Here is a 25,113-nt window from a genome sequence, read left to right on the forward strand (position 1 = left end):
TACATTTTGTTGTTGCATGTTGCATGCAGGATGACAACAGCAGCAGTAGCAGCATCAGCAACAACAACAAGCATACTAAGTAGATCAACTTTAAGCCCAGGCAGGTTATCAACATCCGTAAAACGCTGCAATAGCCAACGGTGTTCAAATGTTGATTTCTTCCTGCCGGCCAACGGATATCCGTGCGGATTTTATAGCAGCAGCAACAACAACTGCAACGCAAGCGGCAACAAGTCTGCATTGTGCTACAATTAAACTAGAAGAGGCTAGCAAATTGATGCCGCGACAACTGAAGACAGCTTCAAGCATGTAAGTAGCCCAGCAAGTAACTCAAAGATACATTTAATAAGCGCTATATAGACACAGGATCTGCCAACAAATAAATATTAAACTTAATGTCATGCACAAGCGCACAAAGATACAAATGTATCTGTAGCTGTAGCTGCAAGTATTCAAGGCTTTGCTTTGCTTTGCGCTCGTTCATTCGTTCGTTCGACTTTTGTGTATTGTAATTGATGAATGAATGAAATTGAAGTTCGAGTAATGACGCAGCAATTTCAACTAGAGTGACTTTATAAAATAAAAAAAACGCAAATAGAGTTGTTCGCAGCTAAAATAACTTTTTAATATTTTTTCTATGACGTTTGTGTTATTTTTCGCCAATCAAAGGCATAAATAAATTATATAATTTTGGGTTAACGCCTAGATACACGCACTTTTGCCAACGGCACGAGCAGACGTATCTTTTAATCTCTTAACTATTGTTGAGCGAATAGCGAATAGTATATTATATCATTAATTATGCAGATGTTACTTTAAGTTCACAATCTAATTGTTGCTTATCGATTGTAATATATTTCACTTTTAATGGACTCTTTTGTAATTTTTACGCTTATGAGTTTTGAGTTTGATTTTTTTCGAAAGTGATTAATAGCTTTGACATGTTGCTTTTACGCTAATTGAGCGATCAAAATCAAATCGAATTTTCGCTAAATTTGGCAGCTGGCCATCACAGCAGTCCAGTGTTTATGGTGAAGGGTGAAAGGGTTGAGACCACTTCCATTTCCACTTCCACTTTAGCCATGCGCCGAGCCGTTTATGCGTTAAAATGCACGAGATTTTTGAATGTGCTACAGTTTAGATACATCCGAACCGAAATACAGATACAACTGTCAGTGTTGAGGCATTGAGACGATTAGTAGCGCCTTTCGATTTTCATTTTTGTTTTTTTTTTCCCCTCTTTTTGCGTCGAGTGAATGTTTTGGGCGCGTCTTAGCGCTTACGCATGCGTGCAGGCGGTGCGCGGCGGCGCGGGGCGGGGCGTTCGGCAAATTAAGCAGGTTAATTTAATTTTAAATAGAAGTTGATGCTTGTCTTGAGCCCATGCAGCGTCAGTGGCAGATGGGCGTAAAAGAAGCGCCAAAAAAAAAAATTATATATAACAACACAATCATTAATTTTATGATTTTTGGAGGTTAGCAAGTGAATGGATGCATAGAACGTAGCGGATGGAGGTTGTAGCCACATTAGCAGCCAGAATTAGCTTGGCTAATTAGCTAAAGATTCAAACCAATTTTGATTCATTTTATTAAATGTTAAAAACAAATTAGAAAGCTAATTTCAATGAATTATACAAGCTGCCAAAAATCGATCAATATGTTATTTTGTTTGGTAGCAAACTCTTATGTAATTACTTATTTTGTTTATGTTCTGTGCATTGTTAAAAATCCCCGTATAAATATAAATTAAACCTTTAGTTAATGTACACTTAACTCTATTTGTAGCTTTTAATTTAAATACCGACTTCAATGACAAATAGTTGACGCCATTGTCAAATAAATGTCGACTATTAGGCCTTGCAAATTTGTAGGCAATTTGGACAGTGGCAACTTTCTAGCCAGCAAATCGAAATCACACGCATCAAACAAAATTATGACATTTCATCATCAAAGCAATCAGAGGCAAATGTTTTCGTATGCAACAACACTTGAGCCAATTACAAGAGTTGCTGAAAATGAAGTGAAATGTTTTGGGGGGACGGGATAATCTGCAAATAGATGGCCATGACGGCCATATAGAGAGGACGGCTCGGTCGGCTCACCACAAAGTCAGCGAGTCAAGTGCATTGGCAGTTAAAGTAAGTCAAGTTAAGGTGATGAGCGGTGACTTCAGTTGACTTCAGTTTCAGTTGTTGAAGTTGAAGTTGAAGCTGAAGCCGAAGCTGGTAGCGGTACGTAATCCAAGTCAGTTAATTGCGTCTTAAACCGGAAGCGATGGATTTGATTGCGTTACACATTTTGTGTGCCTGGAATTTGTGCTGAATTTTTTTTCTTTCCTCTCTTACTTTTCAATTACAAATCTGTTGTTGTTGTTGTTGTTGTTGTTGTTGTTGGGCAATGACGATGACTTCGACTGAAGCGTCGATAACCGCAATCACTTTGAAAATCTAAAAAACAAATCACTTTAGGCTACGCAGCGCGCACTGCAAATCAACTGACAACAACAACAACAACAGCTGAAGAAAATAGCAAAGAAACTCAGCAGCCAGCGCTGCCTTAATGCCTTGGCATACACTTAATCCACATTCAGTGGCTGCGGCTGAGGCTGAGACTGCGGCTGAACTAAAGTTAGAGCTGAGATTGGCACTCTTTGGGCGTGGAGCAGCATGGAGCACACAATTGTTGACGGCCTCGCAATGAAAGTTGCCCGCATTGCAATTGCCAGAGCCAGGCAGCCAGCCAGCCAGCCAGCCAGCCAGCCAGCCAGGCTGCCTGCCTGCAATTACCGCTGCCCGAAATACGCAAATCGATTAAAATGAAAAGCATGCGCTGCCTGACTAGGGAAATATATACGCTATATGCATTCGATCAAGGCGCAGTTCGCAGCTCAACTTACAGCTCTATTATATATAGCTAAGCAACTCATTGTTGTTGTTGCTATTGCTGCTGTTGTTGCTGTTGTTACTGTTGCTTATGTAAGCCCATTTGCAATGCAGCGCGAGGAGATGAGCTGCATTTTAATTGGAGCGACAATGTGAGCGTTTGCTACAATGTCTGTTCTATATAAATTGCTTGTAGACATTGAGTTGACATTACGAAGGATTTATATATAAAATATTTACATTTAAATTGAAATTTTATGGCGCTAAAACATGATTTACGTTTCCAGCTCTATTTAGAAAAAAAATCTTATATTACTTGCTTATGCAACAAATATACATTTTTATTTCTTTTATATTGAATATAAATTATGTAAAAAATATGGAGTCTGAGCCTTGAAACAATTGTTGAGTTTTAATAAATTTCAAGTATTGTTTTATGCTAGAGATATTCAAAAAATGAATAAATCTTTTTTTTTTTAGACAAACAAATATTAAGTTATACAGCTTATTTTTTTTGTTGATAAACAAATTGTAAAATACATTTTTGCTATCATAAAAACATAGTCAGCAAATAAATAGTTAGAATAAATAGCATGATATATTTCATGTCAAAAAAAATACAAGATATTTGTAATTCATTTCATAAAATTTTAATATTTACATATATAAATTTTAATTTATATGCAATCTGGTCATGTTAAAAATTAATTATTAGAGCAACAATCGTTTGCAATCTTTACCATTTCAATTTGCATACTCATCTGCCAACAGAATCGAAGCCAAGTCCACTCCGCACCCATGTTAAGCATCATTAGCAAATTGCTTCAAAGTCTGCAGTTCTCCAAAAAAGAGAAACAAGAATAACATTCTGCACATCACATATGTGTGTAGATGGCAACAATAGCTTGGAATCCAAGTGAATCTACTTAAAAGAAATAAAACTTAATGATGGCCACACCCAGAGATTAATAGAGACGTATGTGTGTATAAGTATTTTGAAAGCAAAAGTAAAGTGTTTTGAAAGTAAACTACACTAATTTAAAGCTGTAAATTAACCAACTAAACAACAATAGCAGCAGCAGCAGCAGCAGCAACAACAACAACAAGTAAATCAAAAATATATATGGCGTAAAGAGCTTCAGCTGGAGGGCAGTGATAACCTTGAATGCAATGAGAGCTGCGAGCGCTTTTAATTAATTATGTGAGTGCCCCCACAATTAAAAAGGTGTAAAAAAGCAAAATCAGAAAAAAACAAACAACAACAACAGCAACAAAAGCAAACTAGACATTAAATGTTCTAGCTATGACCGTCAGGTGGAATTGATAAATGCGTCGCATCATTGAACAAGCTGAGCGTTCATAATATGTCATCAATAGAGAATGCTGAGCTGAAACTAGAGCAATTTTTACGCCAACTAAACATAAATAAACAAACGTCATTTAGCCAAAGGGCAGACCAGCTCAACTAACAACACTTGCAGTTCAACTACGACAACTTCATCGTCATCGTCATCGTCAGCGTCGTTGTCTTTGTGGCTCTTGTACTTGAACATATGTTGGTTGGTTGGGTGGCAGGTGGTGGGGCACTGATGAGTAAACACTGGCACGTTGATTACAATAGGAAATAATCCCACAAATTGCTTTAATATTCACTGCAAATCAAATGAAGTTGCCGTCAGCGGCAGCAGCAGCAGCAGCAGCAACAAACACAATACGAAACTAAAGCGACACAAAAGTCGCAAAGTTGTCGCTGTCCCCACACCCACCCCACCCCTCGCTACTGTTAGCTCGTTTTGAAGTCAAAGCATTTAACCTTGGACCATAAAACTCTGCAGACAACAATAAAAGCAACAACAACAATCAGCAGCAAACAAATATGTAATCATCACATTGAATCTTAACTTGCGCTACTCGCATTCGCATTCGCATTCACATGTGTGTGAATTTTTATAGTAACAACAATTTTTGAGTTGATTTCGTTTTTCGCTATAATTGTAACGCATTTAGCTGTAGCATATTGTACTATTTATCAGCTGATATATAGCTGGTAGCTTTTGCTTTGATGACAGCGCCAACGTCTCTTAACTCAGCTTCATTGTCTGCTGGCCGTCTGCGTCTGTCTAGCCCCAGTTAGCTGACTGGGCTAAATTGTGGGCAATTTTTTGTCAAGAATTTTTGTTTGTTAACGAGCGTTGGTTTGTGGGTTTTTGGCATGAGAGCGAGCCATTTGCCGAAAAACCTTAGGCAATGATGTATGAGCTAGTTTAGTACCAACAACGTTAATTTGCTTACAATTGTGACTGTGGTCAAGTTAAATGCGCCTAGATGTAGGCAATTAAATTATTAAACCACTTTTGCTAGCTTTGACTTTGCGCAGCGGAAGGAAATCGCATTTAAAGCCAAATGCGTTGAATGCAGCTAATGCTTTTGGGCAATTTACCAACACTGACAAGCTGTGTGTGTGTGTGTGTGTGTGCAAAGCCGTCAAATGTAATTGGCCAGGCAACGCTAATTGAGCTCCCAGTCGTTGCCAATTATTCTGCAATGCGCACAGCCGCTGCAACAGCAACAACATCAGCAACAACAAAGCGTAGCAACGTGAGAAAGGCGGGCGTTGCAAGGCGTGGCATTAAATGCCAAGAGGGTGCGACACAAACAACTTGTCAGCGAGTACGCAGCTGCCAATGCCAGTGACGAGCGCTGTAGCTGTAGCTAAAGCTGTAACTGTATCTGTATCTAAAGCTAATGCTGTAGCTGATCGAGCGAATGAGCCACTTTATATATGTATGTGTGTGTGTGAGGAGGAGTCAAAGCACTTGGCAATTGATGGCAACATCCGCGGACAACGCAACTGGAGCACTTTCACTTTATGCCAAAGCCAAAGCAGGCAGCTACGATTGGAATTTTGCTCATTGATTGTTGCCGTCTTTGCTATAAAAAAAACACCCTGTAATCAAATGCTTAACTAAAAGGGTATGATGAACGCTAAAAACAAGAGCAACCTTAGCATCGATTTGGCAGAACTAAATTTGTGGCAATTGACTTACGATTAAGATGTCAAGTGTAACAAAATTGAGCAACAGCTATTTTTCATATATTGTAAGCATCAGTGTTGAGCTTTATAATATAATCAAACCTGTCTTTTATCTATCCAACAATGTCAATAATTAGAGCTGTATAAATTTGCAGGCTAAAATATATAAGAGCTTTGGGAAATTTATGTACTATTGTGGAATATTTGAAGCTTTGGACTGTCCACTAAGCCTTTGCTTTTCATAGCCATTTATGGTAAAAATTGAGTTATAAATTTAGTGTAAATATTTATAGGGGTACACAGGATGAAATTTCGGGGCAACAAAGCAGTTTAGCCTTTCCCCAATTAGAATCTTATTCGAAGCCGCAAAGCATTAGACTGTATTTGAAGGCTTGTTCAAAATTTATAAAGTTCAGCAAATAGGTATAAGTTACTTATTGATTGATTTAATAATCAAAAACCTAATTTTTAACTCTCTATATATTTAGTTTATGATGTTTTGCAGCAACACAGCATAGATACTTCTATGTCTATAAAGTTTCTGTACAGAGTATAATATTAAAATTATAGCTAACTAAACTAATAACTAATAACATTCAATGAATGATTATTATCTTAACTACAGTTTTATAATCTGAAGCAGGCAGAACTTTAACATTGCGCAAATTTGCATTCACATTCGCATAAGAGCAGCCCTTTTAGCTATAGTTATGTTGGTTAATATCGCTTGCTGCTTTACTTTCATTTATTTGTGAGCTTGTAACTAACGCAGCTAATTAAACTAGTGCGCTAGAGCTATAGCTCGTTTATGTTCTACAGGGCAACGTTTAGTGCATCAATTGCTTATTGTAAATCAAGCATACGTACCTGTTGCTGCTGCTGTCCGTTGTCTGTTGTTAGCGGCGCACGTGTCTACAGTACAGTAGCCGTTGCTGTTGTTGTTGTAGCTGCTGCTGCTGCTGTTGCATGTGTCAGCGCAATGATAGGCTCTGGTATGGTGGGGGCGGGCACCAGGGACACAATTGGCCTGCAAGCGAGCAGCAAGCAAAGACTGCAATATAATTAGGCCTGCAGCCAGCCAGCAAGCGAACGAGCGGCGGCGGCGGCGGCGGCGGCTCGTATGTGGACATGCGAGGCTTGTTGAATGTTTTTGGGATGTGCGCAATATTTTATGCTTATGACCAAAAAAACTAAATCTATATAAATAAATAGAAAGAAGCAAAAACGACTCGAGCTGGCAGCCTGCCTGCCATGCTGCCATGTTACAGTTAGCTTTTGGCCATTGTTAGCGAGACCTGCCCGTAGTTGCAGTTGCAGTTAAAGAGTTGCGGCTAACTAGCCAAGGTAGCTGGAGCTGGAGCTGAAGCTGGCAGGTAGGCAATGGTCTCGGCTCGGGCTCCTTTGGCCAGATATATTCATATAGTATGCACTCGATGCAGTGCGCGGCTGCCACCGCCAAAATGGCCAAGACAACTTTCTTCTTCCTCTCTCAGGTGCAAACTGGTTTACTTATGATGTGAATGTTGATACGGTTTCTTTTCAATTTTTATTTTTTATGCATTTGTTGTTTTTTTTTTCTGCTCCCCTACATTTGCTTCTATTTCGTTATTTTTAATAGAGCGCTAGCGACACAACTAGCCGACGATCTCAACAGGCTCTGTGGCTATCGCTTTCAACTAGAACAAGCTTAACTGGTCTAAGTCTCTCTCTCTCTCTCGCTCGCGCACTCGCAGTGTTTGTATTGAAATAATTGTATCACTTGCCCGAACTGCAACTAAATTATGTGGTAATAAATCGAAATCAAATGAGCTCTCACACACACACACACACATGTGTGCATTAAACAGAAGTGCGACGCTCAATGAAGAAATAAAAATTTAATTAATTGCATCAAAAATGCTGAGCTGTTGAAACGTTTAGGCAATCAAATGGAGTAGCTTTTTTTTTGGCTCTGATTTGTGGACTCGCCAAAGTCGTGAAATCTCAATTAATTTTTTCAGTTTTTGTTAGTTTAAAAGCATTTTTGAGACTTCGCCTCTGTGTGCTTAGTTTTTTTTTTTTGCGCTCAATTAATTATTTGAATATAATATTTGTTGTTGTTGGCTATTAAGGCCGGCTCTGCGACTCATAAATACTTTCAAATTTCGCTTGGCAACATTCACTTGCTTGTGGGTGCCAAAGCAAACGGATATACTATACATAAAGTCGGCTAACTGGACCTGCCTAAATATACGTATCTGATGGCTCTTAACAATTAGTCAACCTTATGACAGTTTAATTGAAAAGAGAGCAGCCTGCTATGCAAGCAAAGCATTTAATTTATTTACTGTGTGGGCACTAGAGTTGCAAATCTAATTTATGAGCAGCTTGTTATGGCCGACTTGTTTGCATTGAGTGCAAAAGTTTATTAAATAAATATAAAGTCAATAAAAAAATAAAAAGAAAATAACGTTATTAAATTGCTTAGAAATTATAAAAGTAAACTAGTTTTACATAAAAGTCTTTCAACTTTTAAATTTTTATTTATTAATTGTTTTATTTTTCTATTACTATGATATCAAAACTATTTTTGGTTTGCTTGTTTGATAACTAAGCTTACAGCTTAATTATTTTTTTATTTGCAGCATGTTGCAACTTTTATTGGCATTATTCAAAATAGTAGTAGATTTGCTTTTATTAATAGTGCTATTATAATTAGTAGCAGCACAATATATAGTAGTTAAAACTTTTCCATCATAAAAAAAATGTTGATCGCTTTTTAAACTGCAACTGTTTGCTTAAATCATTTTATTCATTTAACAAATTTCTTGACTGTAAATACGCAGTCTTGTAGTCTTAATTACCGCATGGACTTGCATTGACTTGGCCATAATAAAGACGTAATATGTAACGCCCACACGTCGAATTCGAATGGCATTGTATATCATGCTGGCTGCTGCATGTGGCATGCGGCTAAGAATTGCAGCTGCATAAAATATACATCAGCCATGTGTCTGACCAGCTGTGGTCAGCTCTTGTGGCTCGATTGTCATTTACAAATGAGCGCTTTAAATAGAGGCGCACATCAAAATGCGAATGCGGCGCAGAAATTGCTCAACAAATAGTTCAAGTCTTGGGGCACCAACTAAGCCAATTGTTGCACCTATGAAATGCGCTGAAAAATTTCAATTATTTAAGCACTGGCAAGCGTCAGTTGTTTGCCCGAATCTAAATGTGAGCCTGGCTGCTGTTGTCTTGCTTGTTATATAAAGTTTAAAGTAAGCAATAAAACATTGACGAACAAAAAAGAAAAAAAAAACTATAACAAACAACAGGATGCTATGTGTGCTGTAGCCTGGCGGCCAAACTGTTGCTCTCGTGGCTGTGGCTGCAACCAAAGCGAATGTGGACACATTGGGAAAGCACTTGCCAAGCTGGGCAGCTGATTTGCGCTCGAGGAAAAAAAATAGACAGCAGCGAAAAAAAGCAAAGCAAATGTTGCTCGATACAGTTTAAGACATTCATTCATTAAGCGACCAACGACCGAAAACTGTAGATAAAAGCTGAAGCTGCTGAGCTGCTGAGCTGCTGCAGCTGTAGACAAATGCTGATGTTGCCGCAAAATGCGGCAGCTCTGGCTGTGTTAGTTTGTTGGTTTCGTTTTGAGAAAATTGAAACAATTTCCGATGTCACTCTCACTTTTTATTGCACTGATGGTCCGTCCTGGCCACAGCTAGTCACAGCCAAGTCGTCGAGTCTTTGGCCAATCTAGACAACGTTGCGATATGTAACGCAGACGTCGACGACGACAACAACTGCTCCAAGACGTGATTTGGAGATGCGATGTTTGCGCTGTTGCAACTGTAGCTGCAACTGTTGTTGCTAGCATTGTTGTTGTTGCTACACTTGCTGTGTTTTGTGTGACCAGTGAAGGAAAAAGTGGTACAGATTGCAGTTGTCGCCGCAGCAGCATCATCGACAACAACAACAACAGCAGCAGCAGCAGCAGCATTTCAGCAGCAAGCGCTTTTAATCTGTAAATATTTTTATGATCATTCACAGTTGAGCAAACAGCATTCAATTTGCTGCTTGCCACACATAAATAAATTTTATATCAAATTTTGCAAATAAATTACATTTTTAACAAGCTTTCTTTCGCGAGATTAAAATGTTAATGCAATAAACAAAAATGTGTGACGAACTAAACGAAAAAATAAATAATATGAGTTCAAATTGAAGTGTCTGTTGATTTTTAAAAATATAAAATATTTTTTAATTGTTTTTATCATTGTTATATAATAAGTACAGCTAATGATAAGAATAAGTAACAAATAAATAACTGAGTATTATATACATTTAAATAATAAATGTATTAATTTTACTGTCTCTTGACTCTTAAAGTTTAAAAATAATTAATTTTTTTTTAATGAAACTAACAATTCATAACTGATTCATGATTGTGAATTCCAAAAACTTAAGTTGTGACTGTGAATGATTTTGCAAATGAACACCATTTGAATTTCTTGATTTGTTTTCATTACCTATCTCAACTTGACTAGAGAGTGTATACACATGTGTATGTGTGTGTGTGTTTATATATATGTGTGTATTTCTTTTGCGTGTTTGTTTGTGCTGTTGTGACGTTTTTGGTATCAGGTTGCCTTGTTAGAGATTCGCAATGAGCCAAGTATGCGTGCCATGTGTGCATGTATGCGTGTTTGTGTGTGCTGATCCTGCCAGCCAACTGTTGTCGTTGCATTGCTTGTCAGTTGTTGTTGTTGTTGCATTTTGCTTTGGCACTGATGTAACAAGGTTTAATTTTCCATTTCAATGCATTTGTTTTGTTTTGGTTTTGTTTTGCTTTTATTTTTTATTTCTTATTTGTATTAGTTCACTCTCGTTTTTCATTGTGCGACGCCGGTTAGCTACAGTTTAGTTAGTTGCTCTGCTGGCTGTTGGCTGCTGGCTGCGGTTGATTATGCTCCTCTGGTTGCTCGTGCGACACTCGGACCACAATCACAACCGTAACCGAAGCCACTCACTGATTATGTGGATGATCAACATGATGACAGGCCATGATGATGTTGAAGCTGCTGCTGCTGCTGGCGTTATAATTATGCAGCTGCAGTGCTAATCACAGCTAAGCTGAAGCATACACGACTAGTAAATACACTTTGTTGACAAGTTTCGCTTTTGAATTATAACGATTTCAACTGTGACTTTGCTGTCTTTAATATAAGACATAATCATGATTGAGCCGCCTCAGGGCCTTTGATGATGGATCTTTTGGCTGCGCTTAGGTACGTTGATCCATTTTGAGCATGACCAAGTTAATCGGCCAGCCTGAGCTGAGCTGTGTATTGTCAACAGCTTTTGTGGGGGCTGATTATGCCTGCTTCAGCAACAGCAACAGCAACAAAGTTGTGCGGACTGTCGACATCTTCCACTGGACATTTTCCAATCTGGAGCGTTGCAGTTGTTGCTGTTATGTGTCGCTGTCTGTTTGTTTGCCTGACTGCGTTTTTCGCGGTTTTACAACTTTGATTTCACTTTTCTTTGCAACATGCGATGTTGCTGCTGCTGCTCTTGTTGCTTAGCTGTCGGTTCAGTTAAAACTTTGTTGCTCTTTAATTGGTAGTTTTTTTTTTTTTTTTACTTTGCGCCAGCTTCTTCTTTAGGCAGCCACTTTTTAATGATGATGCAGTGTTGACCATAATTGTCAAACACTTGCGCACGTTTGCAGCAAATTATGAACATATAGTTTGACTATAACTTGCAGCTAAAATACAAATTTTTATTGGGAGAAAACACTCAAGATTCAACGCAGAATTTTTAAATGAAAATGCAGTCGAACATTTGTTGCTCAGCTAAAGGTGAATTAAATTTATGGAAATTAAAAATATATTTAAACAAAAAAAATACAAAATATATATCAAATTCGCTTATACTTTACTATAATACACTTTAAGCTGCTTCAGCTTACATTATTAATGTTTAACATTCTTGTAGTTGCAACCAACGCATAAAATTCTCAAGCATTTTTTTTTATTTTTGGCTACAATAATTCACGTCTTACCAACGCCTGACAACAGTAAATCAAAGCAGCAAATGCGGCTAATTAACTTTTGGGCCACAACAACAACAATAACCGCCAAATGGCAATTTGTTGTCTATAGTAGTCGCTAAATGCTGCCAAAGCGGCCCACGGTAAAATGTCTCATGAAAAATTCTGTTCTAGATAGCAACACAGCAGCAACATCCACAGCTCGCCCACCTGCTTAAGTTCGGATGTGGCTGTGGCAGTTGCAAGTTGCCAAGTTGCAATAGCTGCGACTCTTTGTTGGCAAATCGTCTGTGAGTTTCAGTTCACATGACTTGCGTGCCATCTGCCTCAAAAGAGTTAAAGCTACGCTCAACTGGCAAAGCTGGCAACTGGCACTGGAACTGGCAACTGTTGGCGGCCTACGCATTTGTCTAGCACGCACCTTTAAGCGACGACCTCCATGAGGGCAGCTGTGCAGACCTCCCCCCTCCCACTTGCCCTGACTATTTAACTGTCTGTCTAGTCTAGTCTGTCTGTCTGTCTGTCTTTCTATGTGTGCTTAGATGTTTGTCAGCATTTTTTGTCTGTTTGTCTTACATAATCGTCACTCTAGTTACCGTTAACATTATTTCTAATTCTTTTTTCTTTGAGTTGTTTTGTTTTCCGTTCCAAAAATAATACACAATAGAACAATTGTTTAAACTTTGCAGCTTTTGGCATTGCGCTAAAAAATAAAAAAAAAACTAAAAACGAAAAAATTAGTTGTATGAAAATTGAGTTCTTCAACTGATGACAGTTGGTCTTTATTTCAAAGCTCATGACGTCAATGGGCATAACCCATAAGCAGCTGTGCGGAATGAAGAGTCTATAAAAATAGAATCTAAATTTAATGACAGTCAACAATAAAATATAATTACTTTGCTGCAATTTTAAACCATGTTTAGAAGCTAATATTTGCTTAGCATCTAACCATATCGTATATATTTATTTGATCAACTTTTACTTTTTATTCCAGGCACATGCGAGGGCAGCAGCAACAATAAAGTTTAAAGCAACAATTGCAGTTCGATCGACGAAATCAACAACACTCAGGCACTGAGTAAGAGACAGAGCAGCCAAGTATAGTAAACAGTTATGAGAGAGAAAGACCACTCACCAAGAAAGATGCTTCCTAGCCCAAAACAGGGCTGTGTTTACCCTGCCTTAGGATTAATACCCACATCGTATATATCACATGTACCTTATGATCTGTCCGCCTCAACGACGGCGGCCACAGCCACCAGCAGCATGACCACAACCATAGCACGCCAGCAACATCAACAACAGCAGCAGCATCAGCAACATTATGGCAGCAAGGCCAAGCGACGCTGCAGCTTTGATCAGCCGCTGGACCTGCGCCTGGCGCACAAGCGTCGACAGCCTGGACTGCGACTGGACGAGCAGTCCTCGTCGTCTTCGCCAACGCCGCCACCGCCTCTGGAGGATGAGAACAGCAATCTCATTATATTCGCCAACGAGCTGGCCGCGCAGCACAAGGAACAGGAGCTGAACAACAATCACATTGCTGCCTCGTTGGCAGATCTCGGTTTCGACATGAGCCGGAAGATGCTGCGCGCCTTGCGTGAGGGCGTAGCCACGCCTCCAGCACCACCAGCAGTTGTGCCTGGCGTGCATTCCACGCTGCTGGAGGCCATGACCAAGACGCTGCCGCTGCAGTACCGCAATGTCTTTGGCCCCACGCCCACAGCAGCTGAGTTTGCCTTTCGGCATCCGTTGAAGAAGTCCGAGCTCAGCTGGCCCAACAGCGAAGCACAGCAGCCGCCACCAGCACCGCCGTCACAGCAGCTTAAACTGGAGCTGCCCACGCCCAAGACGTTGGCTAGTCCAACGCCGCCTGCGCCGCAGCCGCATCCGCAACTGCAGGAGTTCCAGTCGCGTCAGCATTCACGCAAAGCCAAACAGCGCCAGGCACAGGCCTCCTCCAATGCTCTGCCCACGTCGCAGCAGCAGCGCAACAAAGACCGCTACACTTGCAAATTCTGCGGCAAAGTATTTCCACGCTCCGCCAATCTGACGCGGCATCTGCGCACCCATACGGGCGAGCAGCCGTATAAATGCAAGTACTGCGAACGTTCCTTCAGCATCTCGTCCAATCTGCAGCGCCATGTGCGCAATATACACAACAAGGAGCGGCCCTTCAAGTGCGAGATTTGCGAGCGCTGCTTTGGCCAGCAAACGAATCTGGACAGACATCTGAAGAAGCATGAGTCGGATGCAGTGTCGCTGAGTGCGCTCAGTGGCGTCAGTGACCGCATGCACTGCATTCGACGCTTCTGCGAGAATCCCAGCGAGGAGTCCTACTTCGAGGAGATACGCAGCTTCATGGGCAAGGTCACTCAGCAGCAGCAGCAGCAGCAACAGCAGCAGCAGCAGCAGCAACAACAGCAACAACAGCAGCAGCAGCCACATCAGTCGCTACGCAGCTCTGCTTCTTCCAGCTGCTCGTCCTCACACACGCCCACATCTTCGCATACGCCAACGCCCACGCAAGCGGCGTCACCAGAGCTGCGCCGCAGCAATGCTGACACGCCCACAGCTGGAGCAGCAGAGCAAAAGCAGCCAACGCTGACGGAGCAGCAGGAAGAGGAAGAATCCAAGTCCATAATGCAGCTGAAGAAGACACTCGCCTCCAAGTTATTTCCCACTGGTGCAACAGAGACTACTACAACAAGAGGCGCCGCCGCCGCCGCAGCAGCAGCAACAACCACAGCATTGTCAACAATCCAATCCTAACTATTTACTGAACCAGAATAAAAAACATTTCCTAGCAGAAACCAGCGAATGCGATAACGACCGCAACAACAACACAAAACTATTTGCTGTTCGTTTATAAATATACATATATAAATAATTTTTGTCTAGCTGTAAATATATACTTATTGCGTAACTTGTAATTTGTTAATGTTAAAAATTTGTAAATTGAATTGTACAAAAGAATGCAAGCAGCAAGCAAAACAAATATTAGATTGGCAATTGTAAATCAATTTATGTACGTATTAATTTTAAGAATTGGTATTTTATGTACATATATACACAAAGCAAACACGAGACATGTACGACAAGCAAACAACGCCCACTGTTTAATAAAAAGTTACAAGTTTTTTTTAAAAATTAAAACCGATTGTTTGATTTTAGGCGGTTACTATTATTTCAAATTTAGCAATTGAAGTTGGCTGCGATGCATAGAAAAATACCAAACGGCTCATTCGTGCACTTAAGCGATTAATCGACCTATCGTATCGTTGGCTGCAATCGACATTTGTCTTTTGTTTACATTTTGAAATGTTAGCAAAATGCACGCAAAGTTGACAAAAATAAGCGAATTACGTGAGCTAAAATCACTGCAAGAGCTATATCTTAAGGATTGGCCCAAGCATTGTGTGGGCTACTTTTGGCTCGACAATTATATAAGATGGCAGAAGAAAGTTACGTTAAAACACTTGACATTCTACACGTTACAGAATGATTGGCGAAGCGATGGTTTGTTTATTTTAGTAGTGAGTAATTTAAACACTTATTGAAGCTAATAACAAAGTGTTATTTTTTATAACAGCATCGCTATCAGTTGTTCTTTAGCAATCTGAGCAGGGAAAAAACACCGCAGCTGCGGGAAGCTTTGGAGTTATTGGATTGGTCCGTGGGCTACAAGGTGAGTGCCATACACGAGACGCACAATAATGTCTATAAGCAGTTAATCGTGGAGCGACAGCTATGCTTGGAACGCGAAATGAACACCAAGTTTTATAGCATGCCCTGCGAAAAGGCAAAGCTAATGAAGATTAGTTGCCCATCGGGCTATTACCTGGACAAAGTGCGTCTGGAGCATGCAGTGCTTATCAATGAACTGTGGCCAGCACGTCATGCTGGCTCGCTAAAGCTAATTGAGCTGCTCATAGAGCACAATACAAGCGTTGGACTTTATGAACAGGAAACGGGACAACTTTGTGCTTGGTGCCTAAGGTAAATGAATTACATATTTTAGTTATTACAGTTTTTATATAGTGTATTTTACAGATTGCAAAGTGGCTTTTTGGGCGCATTGCAGGTGCTAGAGACGCATCAACGACGCGGCTTTGCTGCAGTAGTGGCTGCTGCTATAAGCCAAAAGATTGCCAAGGAGTTGGAACAGGATGTTACAGCGCTTGTAAGCATGGATAATGCGCCAGCTGCCAGAGTCTTTGAGAAATTGCATTTTACACTTAACGCAGGCGAGCATTACTATTGGAGCATGTGTCTGCCACATAAAGGCGATACAATCAACTGGCCTGATAAGCAATAAAAAAAGCGTGATAATAAAGATAAGCTTAATTGTTTGCAAAAAATTTAACATTTGCGTGAGCATTTTAAAAAGAGAACATAGCCCGCTCTTAAGCGACCCGCTCTCTACGCTCTTGGACTACTTAGACAAACTTGTTTACATTCCATCCATTGCATTCTAATGACTAACAGCTCAGTTTTGCTTTTGCGCTTTCACGCATCGGTTGTAAAAAAACGCAATGTCTGCCAAGCTACAAAACCTTGCGCTCCACAAATTAATAGAATTTCAAGCAATTTATAAGCAAGATTGGCCCAAATATTGTGCAGAGTATTATTGTCTATCAAATTTTATACATTTTCTAAAGAGTGATCCAAATATAAAACATTTACACGCCTACACGCTTGATACACAAAGAGCGCATGAGCTGGCGCTCTTTGTTATTGTTGTGAGTAAATTAATTTGAAATACAATCTCTTAGCTCTTATTCATGCTTACTCTTAGGATCGCTATCAGCTGTTTGTAGGCAGCTTAGAGAACTCTGAGCAGCTCTTAAAGCAGGCATTGGGTTTGTTGGATTGGTCTAAGGAGCTGAAATGTAGTTCCATGCCTGCGCGACATATAGAAGCACTAAAGAGCGTCTTTAAAGAAAAACTGCTGCAGCTACAATTCATTGACTCCACGTTGCTTTACTACATGCCAAAGCAGCAGGCAGCTGCGCTAAAAGTTGAGTAAGTTACAGCGTTTAGAATATTAAAAATATATTAAACAATTATTGTCTTTAGCGTGCCGCCTGGCTTTTATCTTGATGCCCTGACTGAGGCAGATGCAAATATAGTTGATGAGCATTGGCCAAATCATCACGAGGGCTCACTGTACTTTGTACAACGTCAAATACGCCTGTGCGCAAGTGTTGGACTCTATGAAGCGGAGCCCAAGCAGCTGGTAGCATGGTGCATACGTCTTCAAGGCGGTTTTCTGGGTGCTCTACAAGTGTTGGACTCGCATAAGCGTCGTGGATTTGGCTGCTTGGTTACTGCGGAAATATCACGACGCTTGGCCGCTGCTGGAGATGATGTCATGGCCTTGGTGAATCCAGAGAATAAAGCATCGATAGCCGTGTTTAATAAGCTGGGCTTCAAGATCATCGATGAATGCTATTGGGCGCGCACACAGACGCAAAACTTTACTTGGCCAAAAGGTGAATAAGACAATCCTTCGAATAAATTACTTTCTTTATAATATTTTAGGCTTTTGTGTATAATAAAATACCACAACTATAATATTTGTATACGAGTACAACTTTGGTATAAAAATATGCCAAGGCTTTGTCTAAGACTGCAGTTGCTGCAATAGCAACCGACAGCGTTCGTAGGCTGCGTCACACTGCTGCACACTGGACTCCTGCAGCATCTGGGCGAGCAGCTTCCGCAGGCAATCCAAATCATATTGCACATGATAATCGTTCATTGTATAACTATCAAAAAGTAATAAGCTGTTGGTCGTTGTTCTTGGCTCGAGTTGCGCTGCCAAACGTTGGCTGGCAATGCATTCCAGAAGCTCTATAAAATCGAGGTAGTTAATGCCAAAGCTGGCGCGCAACATGGTCTGGCAGTGAGCCTCAAAGTTGTCCATTTGCCGGCAGTCGGCGATTTCCTTGTACACTGCCTGCAGGTTTCCCAGCAAGTTACGCCAAACGAGCGGCGCGTTGCATGCATTGAACCAATTGTGGTTCACCGATATAGTGTCTGTTACATTCCATACTTGATGATACCAACCGCTGGGCACAAACACCGCCTCGTTTGCGGTTTGATTGATGGTAAAATAGCGCACTTGATGCGAGTCCAGCAGCGTTTCGTCTATGCTAAAGGGCAGATTGCCCAAGCGATCTGCCAGCTTGAGCTCCTCACCAGGCGGCATAATGAGCCACTTCTTATGACCAACTATATTCGTAGACCAGCTGTAGGAGCCTAGAACGTCCGAATGGAATGAAGTCCTGCAAAAGTTTAAAGCTTAGAATAAGCATTTTATTCTTGGCCAATCATTTACCATGAGTCCTTGGGTCCCATGTAGACAAAGCGATAGTCGTCTTGCTTTTGTTTCATTAGCTTCTCGTTAAGCCAGTCGGAGGCAAAATATTTCGGCACATGATAGAACTTGTAGGCCGGCATTTGTGCAGCCAAATGCCAGTCCTTGAGGTAGAGATTATCCTTGGCCACATTACTGTTGGTTGCATTCTCTAAGTTGCGTTGCCAGCGCTCGAGATAATCATAAAACTTAAACTCCAGCTTGGCATGACTATTAAAATACATAGCATTGCAGTCAGCCACAGGCACGTCCAGGTTGTCTATGCGGCTTTTGAGGTAGTCGAAGTTAATGTGGGTATGCTCACTAACAGTTGAGCTAACGTTGGCATTAGCATTGCCATTGGTGTCATCTTCAGCATTTTGCGCCCACTTACGACACTCCCACTTGTTTGAGACATCTGTTATAATCAATGGCCAATTCGCATGCAGATAGCGCCAGTAAAATTCGTTGTAGTCTAGCTCCTCGGCGCTGCGTCGGTTAATACAAATATTTTCAGCAGTAGTGTTAAATCTTATGCTTTCCTCTGGTTGCAGCGCCAGCAGTTCCGGCGCCGTATTTTCTGCAGCCATCTCATTTTTTGTTTTCTTTAATTTAACAAAAAAGTAAATAAGCCAAACGATTAGAGTGTGACCGTTAACGCAAAATGAGTACAGGGAAAAAAAAACAATCGGTTGCTGTTTTATTACGATAGTACGTGCGCACCAACACGAAGCACGAGCTCGACTATCGATAGATCAGGTATTCGATAGCACTGCGCAAAATTGCTCTGATAGCAACGGACTTTTAAATACCAACGCCTTGTGTTATTAAAAGATCTATCATTGTATTTTACTTTCATTTTATTGAAATTTATTCACTAAACATTTTACCATTTTGCAAGTTTTAACTACAATTTGGATTTACATACATATACATATGCGTTATGCGTTTTTATGCAAAAAAACCAAAGTCCGACACATGCAAATTCACAGTACAGAGCGTCATGAGCTAGAAATATTTATATTCAAGTTTCATTTTGTTTTTCCTTTTTATGTAAATATGTATGTGTGGGCTGGTGTATAATTTGCATTAAATTCTATATAAGTATATTTTACAGATATAATAATGCCTCGCCTTGCAGGCAAACACACTTATATATTTAAATACTAAGCGCTAAATGTGTGCTAACAACTTACAGAGTATAGAATTTAATTGTAATATTTATGTCAAGTCATTGCTAGAAAACTATAGGATTCAAATAATAATAATAGTACTCGTAGTATATGTGGTATAGGTAAAAATTCTATATACATATACAAAATCGTATAAAATACTTTGTAAAAAATTGTAACAATAGTAGAAAATGTACAATTATTGATTTCGACATTATTATATGCAAACTTTATAATTTTTGTATATTTATTTACTTAATACTAGGCATATTTGACTAGAATTTGTCGTTTTTATTCTTTGCTATATATTTTTTGTAGGTTTAGAAGGTACAGAGATACTGACAGAGCTTTAGCTTACTTTTTGTTATTATTGTTGTAGACAGGGGGGTAAATGGGGAAGAGTGACAAAATGCCAATTAATTTATAGTAGTCATATTTATTACTTATTATATACATATTAATGTGGGCAGCTTGCTGCCATGCCCACTTTTTTGCTTACATACTAATTTAGTATCTGTTACGCTATTTAAACTACTAGCACTGATGCAATTTATTCTTTAACATTTGGAAAACAAAATCAACTAAACGAATCAATTGAATTTAATAGCATTTAAATTAATTTATATTTAATGTTTGCCTTGTATGCGCAAAGCTTTCAGTAATTTACTGTACTAGTTAATTTTTAATTTATATACCGTAGATTATTTAATTTAAGTGTATGCTTTCCCACATTGAAATACATTGCATTTTGCATTAACATTACAGCTAAATAAATTATGAAATTGTTTTCGTTTTCCCCATATATATTTAATACATACTTGATATGTAGTTCTCGTAGAAACAACTAAATGCTTAAAGACAATTCAAGTAATACATTTTATCGATTACAAAGTTTAAGCTTTAACTATTTATTACTGTGTTGGTCCAGTGTAAAAAACATGCGTGATCGTAGTTGATTCGTAGTTGGGTAGTTCAGTTGGGATAAGCAAATCATCATTATAAAAACAACTATTTATGTTATGTATAGCAATCAAGTGGGTTCTCTCTAGTCGCTTGGCAGTCTGTAGATTGTCATAGAACTAAAACAACAATTAAACTGAACATATTTCAATACTTAGCAGTTAGTAGCATAGTTGGGTAATCTTAAAGCTTATAGAAACCATAGCTATGCCACTTATGTATGTAACTAGAATGCAATTATGTCTAATATTATAATTTCTTTAATGCTTGCTAATGAGTTCGTTGCTGGGCCCCAGCTGAGCCTATAGTACAACCTCTTGGAATCTTTCAGCTCGCTGCAATTAGCTAGAAGTGCAATTGTAGGGATCATCTGTGCGAAAGTTGGGATGATCCTCAAAGGGCTTAGTCCCAGCAGCCTTTTTCTCATCGCGTATCTTCTCCACCTGCAGCATGACGCGCAGAAAGTTTCCACCAGCCAGCTTGGTGAGCTCTTCCATGGTCCAGCCGCCACCTAGAAGCTCCGCAAACAGCGTGGGATACGAGGAGACATCCTCCAGACCCTTCGGTGTGCTGCAAGCAAACAAGATGCAAGTTTATTAAAGCTGACATAAATCTACAATATTTTCTTTCATTTAAAGTAAACAACATTTATATTATTACGCTTTATTAAGCTCAGCAAGCTGTCCGTGTGTGCGTGTGTCAAATTTTATGCACAATTAGGTTTGACTTTGCAAATTGTATTCAAGTCACAGCCACAAATAAACAACAAATAACACAATAGCAAATAAATAATAAATTCAAATATATTGTACGAGATTAATGTCACACTCTAATCATATATTATACATTTAAAACAAATAAATACCAAGTTTACTTATGCTGGCACTTTACGAAAGCAAATCACATAGCAACCATACAGGGAGTCGCCTGTGGAATTCAATTTTATAAGTTGCAAAGTTCAAAGTACAGCTATTAAATGAAATTATTTTGTATTAATAATACAAAATTATTAAGAGCATCTCAGAAACTATTAATATTTAATACAAACAAAGTATCAAACTAAAGATTATTCCTATGATAATAAACTGATAGTATAATCAAGATAAGATTATTTGAACAAATTTGACAGAATAACGATAAATTAGCTCGTCGATTGCCATTAACAATATATGATTGCCTTTTATAATTATTGGCTATTAAGCAAATTAACAATTTAAACTAAAATACAAATTTCTATATTTTTGCAATTTCAATAGCAAAAGCATGCAATCATGCTTTAAACCTAATTAGCTTTTAAAATTATTATTGGTAGTACCCTGTATAAAAATCTAGTACTTTAATACATATAAAATATTTGTGGCACGCTTGAATGAGCCATAACAAAAATAATTTATGTCGTTTGCCTTCGCCATAAGTACAAATTCAGTTGCGTCTTTTATTTGCTATGGTTTCCTTTTCAACACACACACAGAGACACACCCACAGAGAAAACCACAATGCCACATGGAAACATATTAAACTATTGCTGAATGGAATTTATACATTGTTTTTTGTTCAAATTAATAGCAATCGTTTTGCGGCTTTATAGGCAGCAACAATTTAAAGCTCATTTCACAATATTTATTACAATAACCTTACTTGACGTTAGATGGTAATTTAATTAACCAAAAACAAGCGGAAGAAATTCCAAAATTATATAAAACCAAATAAAAATTATTTAAATATACTGCTAGTTGTGGCAGGTGTCAACGACAATAACAAAAACAACAGCACTAAATCGGCTTAAATTGTTGAAAATATGCGACACGTCCGGCAGTAGTCTTTGTTTAAAGTTAGTTAGCGCCATGGCCAAAGTCCATTTGACAATTTGTAATTTCATAGAATTTTAGATTATTTATTGTGTACTCTGCATATATATAGGACATGTCGAAAAGCTGTGCACGGAAGTGGGAGGGGAAGTGGGCGGCGTCACATATTTCGCTGCCGTGTGCCGTGACACGTCCCCATAAATATTCATATGAACACTTTCGGTTGTGTTCTTATTTTCATTACTATTATTTACATTTTTTTTGACGTGCCCACCAAACGAAGTTCATTACGTTGAAAATTGATTTACATGGAAATTATTTGTTGAATATTTTCATGTACGTGCAACAAATTGTGGCTTTGTTTTGGCTGCCAATAAACAACAAAATAAAAATGTGGCTTATGCTAATATTTAAATTGAAATACCATACATAGCAGTAGCAGTAGTAAATATATATATGGGTTTAGATATTAGGAATATTAAAATGCTGTCTATTGAATTTGGCTAGGGTATTCTAATAAAAACGTGCTTACAACCATAAAATTCTAAAAAATTTTATAGAAATATAATCTCTTTTTTTTTGTATAAAATGCTTCATTGTAGATTTGTAGTATTGTATATCAATTTAATAAAAAGTATCTGTGGCTTAAACTTTCATTAAGATAATGATGATGATTAATGCTTTAAATACAATTCGTTTCTAAAATTTAATTTAATTCAATTTATTATACGAATTCACAAAATTCTATCTAGAATAATATTATGAAAAGAAACAATTCTGAGGCAGCGTAGAAATAAATATTTCTAATAATTTAGGTGAAGCTCGTCTTATTTTAAATGAGTTTAAATCACCGTTTCAAAATGCCATTTATTAAAATATCAAAAAGGAAATATTAAAATAATTAATTCAATTCTTTGAGACTTGTGGGAATTGGCCAAGGGAATTTTTGATATCCATTTAAAATGCACACATGTCAGATTTAATGTGAAAGCATTTACAATAAGTAAAAGGTTTCTTTTTAAGCTAATATAACGGTTGACTGGCGACGAGTCACAAGTATTCTTTGATGTGTCAATGCTCGTAATCAGTTTAACTTAATGAGCTGCTCGCGCAGACAATACGCCCATGTTAAGCTAAAGTACTTAAATAGGAATCAATTAATAACTGAAAAATATGAAAGAAAAAAAAACACCTGAACGAAGTGAAGCAAGGTGGTTGCGGTTGTCTGTAGCAAGCAGATTTTTGGTGGGTGGCGGTAGGTGGGTGGTGATTGTAAATTCGAGCTGAGCTTGTGGCCAAGCGGAAATGCGCATTTAAGTGAAATAAATGACTTTTACTTACTAATTAATGCCGTCGTAGCCGGCGCCGAGGCCAACGTGATCGATGCCAGCGACACGCTTAATGTGATTAATATGCGCTGTATGTATATAAGAGTGTTTGTGTGTGTGTGTGAGTGTGTTGAACAGGATAACGCAGTAATAGTCGTTGTTGTTGAGTTCATTAAGGGAGCCATTGTTAAGTAAGCGCAATGTGGTTGAATTTATTGTTATTGTTGTTGTATTCCATCATAGGTCAGCGTTATTACAATTTTTGCAAATTGCAAATGTATCCAGGCGTAGACAATGGGCATGGAAAGAAAGAAGAAAGCAATACACATGGCATTAGACAACAACAGCAATTGCAATAAACAAAGCAACAAATAAAAAGAGCGAGATATACAAATTAAGCAAACCAAATTGTGTGAAACGCCAACGAAACAGGAAGTGATTACAAGTACGTCCGCCATTTTGAGGCGGGGCTGTCAACCCAAAAAGAGAAAAGGCAATGGAAATGGCAATGGGAATGTAAAGAAAGCGGCAATAGAGCCAAAGCACAACTGAAAGCACATAATGAACTAACTTCCAACAATAGACTGACAATCAGGCTTTGTGGTGCCAATGACCACAGCCAAGTCGCTGGCGTTGGCTTTGACGTTGCTTGATTAATTTTGATGCCAAGTGCTGCGGGCGGCACTGGAAACTATGAAACAAATGAGGCAAAGTGTGAATTGAAATTGAAAACAAGTGAGGAATGAAAATTAACAATTACTGGCAAGTAGCAATAAAAAAGAAAAAATAAATAAAACTAAATTCACATATAAAGCAAAGAAAGACATTTGAATTTTTAGTTTTTAAATTGAGTTCTAGTTTTAATTAAATTCCGTCTGAGGGATGTAAGTTTAAGTTTTAATTATAAATGAATAAATAATGTTACCTGATATTGTATTAAACAATGGATGCAGTGTTGATTTAAAATCGCATTAATAAAGAAAGAAAATAAAAATAAAATGAGCGTAATTAAAAAACAAAAAAAATGCATCTGATTTTTTTAATATGCCTAGTTTTTAATTTGATTTAACTACAGTCTGGAGGCCTCAGTTGCTATGGCTACATTAATGTGCTAATAAATAATATGAATTTATGTAGAAGCCCCAACAACTTACCGACTGCATCCTGTACCGTTGAATTCTCGCTACACGACAAAAACTTTGAATAGAAATTAACCATGACCAGTCCGCCATTCTTAGCCACCGATTGTAGGATATCATCCTGAACATTGCGACTGCTGTTGCATAGCTCATAGACGGAGGAGTGTGAGAATATAACGGGCGCCTCGCTCACCTCTAAAGCGTCCCGCATGGTGCCCTTGGAGACGTGCGATAGGTCCACCATCATGCCCAGGCGATTCATCTCGCGTATGATTGTCTGCAATGGCGAAAAGGTTGCGCCTTTGGTTAGTCACTGATTAGAACTTAATGCGAGTAAAGTCTAGGCGCAGAGGCTTAATTGGCTTTTGTATTGAGCTCCACTTGACA

The 25,113-nt window shown here is 38.7% G+C and overlaps 5 protein-coding genes across 7 annotated transcripts in view; 3 read left to right on the plus strand and 2 right to left on the minus strand.

The window, feature by feature from the left end:
- LOC108596851 (MDS1 and EVI1 complex locus protein EVI1-A) lies at positions 1-14,851 on the plus strand. Its single transcript, XM_017982991.2, has 2 exons — positions 1-309; positions 12,953-14,851. The coding sequence occupies exon 2, from the start codon at positions 13,072-13,074 to the stop codon at positions 14,728-14,730; it is 1,659 nt and encodes a 552-aa protein (XP_017838480.1). The 5' UTR covers positions 1-309; positions 12,953-13,071; the 3' UTR covers positions 14,731-14,851.
- A 400-nt stretch (positions 14,852-15,251) lies between these two features.
- On the plus strand, positions 15,252-16,295 carry LOC108594385. Of its 2 annotated transcripts, none has more exons than XM_017979548.2 (3): positions 15,252-15,494; positions 15,551-15,957; positions 16,012-16,295. In XM_017979548.2, exons 1-3 carry the CDS (start codon positions 15,291-15,293, stop codon positions 16,274-16,276), a joined length of 876 nt encoding a protein of 291 aa, XP_017835037.1. In that variant the 5' UTR covers positions 15,252-15,290; the 3' UTR covers positions 16,277-16,295. The 2 variants fall into 2 exon arrangements, with proteins under 2 accessions (XP_017835037.1, XP_017835038.1); XM_017979549.2 differs by having other exon boundaries at positions 15,366-15,477.
- Positions 16,296-16,472: 177 nt separating this feature from the next.
- LOC108594386 (CG5783) lies at positions 16,473-17,511 on the plus strand. The gene is made up of 3 exons (XM_017979550.2): positions 16,473-16,700; positions 16,757-16,983; positions 17,038-17,511. Exons 1-3 carry the CDS (start codon positions 16,494-16,496, stop codon positions 17,459-17,461), a joined length of 858 nt encoding a protein of 285 aa, XP_017835039.1. The 5' UTR covers positions 16,473-16,493; the 3' UTR covers positions 17,462-17,511.
- Positions 17,512-17,535: 24 nt separating this feature from the next.
- On the minus strand, positions 17,536-18,952 carry LOC108594384 (2-oxoglutarate and iron-dependent oxygenase JMJD4 homolog). The gene is made up of 2 exons (XM_017979547.1): positions 18,302-18,952; positions 17,536-18,248 (listed from the first exon to the last, which is right to left on the minus strand). Exons 1-2 carry the CDS (start codon positions 18,907-18,909, stop codon positions 17,585-17,587), a joined length of 1,272 nt encoding a protein of 423 aa, XP_017835036.1. The 5' UTR covers positions 18,910-18,952; the 3' UTR covers positions 17,536-17,584.
- Positions 18,953-20,182: 1,230 nt separating this feature from the next.
- The window catches only part of LOC108607922, a 64,177-nt gene continuing 59,246 nt past the window's right edge, over positions 20,183-25,113 (minus strand). For both annotated transcript variants that reach the window (XM_033294972.1, XM_017999035.2), the window contains exons 9-11: positions 24,742-25,003; positions 23,601-23,676; positions 20,183-21,021 (exon numbers count right to left, since the gene is read on the minus strand). In XM_033294972.1, the coding sequence (XP_033150863.1) occupies positions 20,793-21,021; positions 23,601-23,676; positions 24,742-25,003 (567 nt within the window). In that variant the 3' untranslated portion in view covers positions 20,183-20,792. The remainder of the gene's footprint in view (positions 21,022-23,600; positions 23,677-24,741; positions 25,004-25,113) is intronic.

This window comes from Drosophila busckii, chromosome 2L (genome assembly GCF_011750605.1).
Source record: "Drosophila busckii strain San Diego stock center, stock number 13000-0081.31 chromosome 2L, ASM1175060v1, whole genome shotgun sequence".
NCBI classification, from domain to species: Eukaryota; Metazoa; Arthropoda; class Insecta; order Diptera; family Drosophilidae; genus Drosophila; species Drosophila busckii.